Source organism: Priapulus caudatus, unplaced genomic scaffold (assembly GCF_000485595.1).
Source record: "Priapulus caudatus unplaced genomic scaffold, Priapulus_caudatus-5.0.1 Scaffold21, whole genome shotgun sequence".
Classification (NCBI taxonomy): domain Eukaryota; kingdom Metazoa; phylum Priapulida; class Priapulimorpha; order Priapulimorphida; family Priapulidae; genus Priapulus; species Priapulus caudatus.
In genome coordinates this window covers 494,590-499,741 of record NW_014577082.1, presented here as the reverse complement: position 1 = coordinate 499,741, position 5,152 = coordinate 494,590, and the positions used below count along the sequence as shown (strand labels likewise).

Genomic DNA, 5,152 nt, shown 5'->3' with positions numbered 1-5,152 from the left:
TATTTATTGTTTGTAAAATATTGAACTTTTCCCCATTTTCTTCCTGAAAGTAGGGGGTGATGAAAGCCACCCCACCTCAATAAGTGTGGGGGGATATACCCCCATCCCCCCGCTATCTACGCCCCTGTCAGATGAACCCAAATTTGACTTTTGATATGCATACAAATATTCATAATCATAATCTTTGTTAGCAGTACTCTACAGGCGCCGCGGGACGATTTTTGAAGTGGGGGTGCTAAATTTGTTACGCTCGACAGTGGCCAATGCAGGATTTCGAGGAGGGTGGTAAGAAACATGCGGGGGTATGCGGGTCCTCCCCCAGAAAATTTTGAATCCCCCATTTTCCTCCTGAAAGTAGGGGGGGATGATTGTACACGCCATCCCCCCCACGTCAATAAGTGGGGGGGGATGCATCCCCCCCATCCCCCCCGCTATCTACGCCCCTGGGTAAGATAAAGTGTGCAAGTTATTATCAATTCTAAACTTAATTGGTAAGCGATATCACGAATGATATTTCAATAGCATATATAGACAGTTATATTTAACTTGTCTTCGCTTGGCTCCAGAGTCAAATCAAAGCAAACCAGTCAGATACAACACATTGCTATTCACTGGTTAGTGCATGGTTACTGGACGAATAGGTGTCCATCATCCATGCTTCCACAGTCTAGTTTCTCTGACTTAACTGTGAGGCATGCAAGTTAAGCTATTGTCGCCTCAATGGCTAAATCTGGAGCGTACAGATAATGATAGCCTCGACTATAGTACTAAGCAGTCGCCTTACATACCACTATATACCACTGAGACAGTGTTTAGCAATGTTTGGGAATATTGTTGCAAACATAATAAGGTGCACTATAGCTGGTTCGACCCTGACTGATCAGAATTTGTAGTGTCCGACAGGGGAAAATCGAGGTCACGCCGTGGTTTAATTGGTTACAGTCCTATAGACCGAAGGCCCGATAGACCGAAGGTTTATTCGAATACGCAGTGGCTACACGTCCGGAATCGGTCGCCTAGCCTCCAGGCTACGCATCCGGACATCCACTGATGCCGTATTTGAACGTGAATATGCCGCACATCCACCGATGCCACTATAAATCATATGATGCCACTATAAACCATATATATGCCCTAACCCTAACCCTAACTAACCCTAACCCTAACTAACCCTAACCCTAGCTCCAAGAAACGGTATTGCTAGGGTTAGAATACCCTGGTCTGTATAGACAATCCGTCGCACAGCCTGGTCGGGCTACCCTAACACTAACCCTAACCCTAACCCTATAACCCTAACTCTAACACTAATTCCCTTTGCAACATTCGGTCTATCGGACCTTCGGTCTATATATCGGACCTTCGATCTATAGGGCTGCCCCCGTTTAGGTTGCAGGTTTCAAGGTAAGAGTTGCTGCTCAGTATTATAATTATTATAGGGAATATCCCTGGTCACCTCGTTACCCTATGATACCCTGATTACCCTATGATAATCAATGAAACCCATCAACCTACATGAAGATTCTGCCTCCTAAGCCACATATTTTTTACATTCAAACCTTGCACACATACGATTCTGCAGGTGAATTGAGATATAACCAAAGCAAACAAGGTCATTGCGATTAAATGGCGGTTACCTTTACAACCCTCACTAACCAGCAGCGGGAGCTAACTGCTGCTATGCTGTAGAAGTGTATAGAAGTGCTATATAGCTGCACTGCATAACATAATAGCTACAGCATAACATATGTGCAGGTAGCAGCGAAGTTTGCAACTGTGCGTGTCTAATACAGTCCAAACTCTTATTTTTAAAGGATACTGTTGGGCTACGGACGGGTAATACTGTAAAGGGCATTGCAACATAACTGCTCATCAAATTCAAGCTCATATCCATTACATAAGAGAGATGTCTCTCTACGCTCTCGATGAAAAAATAATGAAAAGAATTCATCGCTAATTAAGTGACGGCAAAAATTGTGAATTTATACAAAAAAATGTTTGTTTTTGTTATTTCTAAGAGACAGCAGAGTTGCACAATAAGTTGTTCATAATATGAACTAAAAAAGAGTCCCTGGAATTTTTTTTAAATGCGAATAGGAAAAAAGGAAATAGGAAATAAGTTGAAAAGATATGTACGAAAATTTGAAGTGATTTTCAAAACGCAACAATTTCGTAAACAGCGAGCCATAACTTATAAAATATAATATTTTAAAAAAATTCCAGGGAACTTAATTTTGTTCAATTGATATGTTAGCATTGAAACGTAATAAATTAAGTTTGAATCAGAGTTGTAAGTTTCAAGAAATAGCGTTTGAAAAATCAACAACTTCAGCATTTCTAAAATGGAGATATTAGCACTTTTCTAAATTTAAGAATTGTTAATGCGGAGATTTGGAACTGTTTGGGAGGCTATACATACATAATTTCTACGTATCCATAGCTGCCCATGTGTGCGATCTATCAAATACAGTGGGTATTGAAATTTCGATCGAAAATCACCTCCCAACACTAGCTCCAAGAAACGGTATTGCTAGGGTTAGAATACCCGTATAGACAATCCGTCGCACAGCCTGGTCGGGCTACTCCCAACACTAACGGTAATCATGCTCTTGAGTGTACAGTACCAGGGGCGTGCCCAGGAGGGGTCCAGGGGGTCTAATGCAGAAAACGCATCTAAGGGGGTCTAATTTAAAAAAAATTCTGGACCCCAGACCCCCCCTTCGCGTGCTCGCAAGTTTGGGTTATGGTTAGACCCCCCCCCCCGGGTACAAATCCTGTTCACGCCCCTGCAGTACACATATAAACACGTACTTATTGAGTAATACTATATATTTAGTCTTGTTGACACCTAACCATCCAATTAGTGCCCATGCAGTGATTTCATTCATTGCTTTAATTTGCATTTATAATGCCCATGCATGTTCGGTAGAAGGTAGACGATGCATGTATGGGCCCAAGGATAACATATATGCATGGTAACGATATATATACGTACTACATGACCTTGCAATACCTCAGTATACCTGCACCTAAACATACTTGCATACTCAGCACCAATTGAACAAAACAATCACAGGTAAAGTGAACGGTGCAATTACCCAATTGCAGGGTAAACAGAACTATAAACACGGACCGCCCAGACCCACAACACTTAGCGCCTTAGTCGCCTTATAGCTTTTATTTCCATTCTCTTTCTCTAGTCAACGTATCACTATCACTATCAGGTTGGCAGCGGGCATACATGTATACATACACCAGTACATGTACATGTGTACGGGATATATGCGTGCTTACCTTTGAAAGAAAGGCATCGGTGCTGTGGGTGTCTGCTGCTGATCTTTGGAGTGCATGTATTCACGCCAGCGACTACCATGCAAGCTTTCCCGACCTCAACGAAAGCTGGAAGCAAAAACGCAGACCTTTCGTTGTCTTCCATTCACACACACGCACACCGTGCGCGAAACAAACATGCACAGATCGACAGATCTCATCGACAAGTCAATACTCGACGGTATATATCTACACGCAGCACAGATGGTCGTCAAACACGCGTCCTCGAGGTGTACAGTGCGCAGCCACTCAGACGAGTTGAACTCTGTAACCGTGTGGCTGACGGCTACAAACAACGAACGTACGACCTCCAACCACTCATCGCCTTACCTGTACGGCGGCAGCACCTCCTAACCGTAACACGACAGAGGTCGAGGTACGAAGCGAATCAATCAATAATCCTCGAACGTGGCAGGGGTAGGTTGATACGATAAGGAATGATTGCCTGGTTGCCACGACCTGTGACTTCGTTTCTACGTGCACGTACGTGCGAACAGGCGAACTTTGGACGTTAGCCGAGACCGCAAGCGAAGGGAATATCTGCGCTTCCAGCATTCAATCACGCGCATGCGCAGCCGTGAAAATTCCCCGTACGCATGGGGAGTGGCAAGACAGGTATGCGCTGCGCTACCTGTCATGCGTGACGCCGCTAACCCGCGTATTATTGCAACGGTAGCAATGCGAACGTGTGCGCGCACTGACTGCCGTGGAGCGAGAAGGCGTACACGTGATATTTTGTAATTGCACAATTGTTTGGTTGGGTTGTAATCACTATACTTCGTATAGCACTTCATCGGGAAGCAATGGGGAATTCGGCGCGCGCTATTCGGTAGAAATTACTAATTCAAGTGATTACGAAAGCTTACGCACGCGGCTAAGCACAGCACACTAACCGTATATGGTGGCGTGATCGATGCGTCAGAGTGACGTCGTCATGATCTTTGGTCATACTAGGGTGCCGCAGATGATGAAATACGTAGTCTGTCCACTCATGTTATCGCAATGGACTGCTGTTTGTTGTAGATCGAGTACGCGTGAATTCGTCATATAGATGCATAACATGTTTTTCTCTTGATCCAGCTATAAATTTTATTTTCAAATGATTAAAAATGTCAATAATTAAAACGTGCTATCGAATTAAATATATTTTACTCACGTGCGTAACATTTACAGTGAATCATAATTATTAATAACGTTATCAGGAGTAAATAATAACATATTTGTTTTTATTAACTCTTGATATATAATATCTACCTAATTAATTAAGAGTCACTGTAAAAGGTTACGTTCATGAGCAACTATACTCAATACTCTAACTATATAAACTATATGCATTTCATTATTAATATATTGTAATATCGATGGTCTGGGATTGCTAACATTAATTAAAAGACAGTCCGCCTGTACCGGCGTATTTGGACGCTCGCCCGAAACTGGACGCTCCTAAGTGCGCATGCGCGCAGGCGCCTCTTGTTTTGCAAGAGAGCACACAGCGCATGCGCAATATGCGCAGTACTCTACTACGAGCGTCCAACCGGCGTATTTGGACGCTCGCCCGAAACTGGACGCTCCTAAGTGCGCATGCGCGCAGGTGCCTCTTGTTTTGCAAGAGAGCACACAGCGCATGCGCAATATGCGCAGTAGTCTACTACGAGCGTCCACCGGCGTATTTGGACGCTCGCCCGAAACTGGACGCTCCTAAGTGCGCATGCGCGCAGGTGCCTCTTGTTTTGCAAGAGAGCACACAGCGCATGCGCAATATGCGCAGTAGTCTACTACGAGCGTCCACCGGCGTATTTGGACGCTCGCCCGAAACTGGACGCTC

General features: G+C 44.1%; 1 protein-coding gene across 4 annotated transcripts in view; it reads right to left on the bottom strand.

Moving 5' to 3' along the window:
• Positions 1-5,152, bottom strand: part of LOC106812864 (protein numb-like) — a 26,008-nt gene that overhangs the window by 10,835 nt on the left and 10,021 nt on the right. Inside the window, exons 1-2 of one of the 4 annotated variants that reach the window (XM_014816869.1) lie at positions 4,221-4,288; positions 3,292-3,396 (exon numbers count right to left, since the gene is read on the bottom strand). In XM_014816869.1, coding sequence (XP_014672355.1) covers positions 3,292-3,347 — 56 coding nt within the window. In that variant the 5' untranslated portion in view covers positions 3,348-3,396; positions 4,221-4,288. Of the gene's footprint in view, positions 1-3,291; positions 3,397-3,657; positions 4,033-4,220; positions 4,289-5,152 lie in introns of those variants that run through there. The other 3 variants (XM_014816884.1, XM_014816860.1, XM_014816876.1) reach the window with 3 other exon arrangements.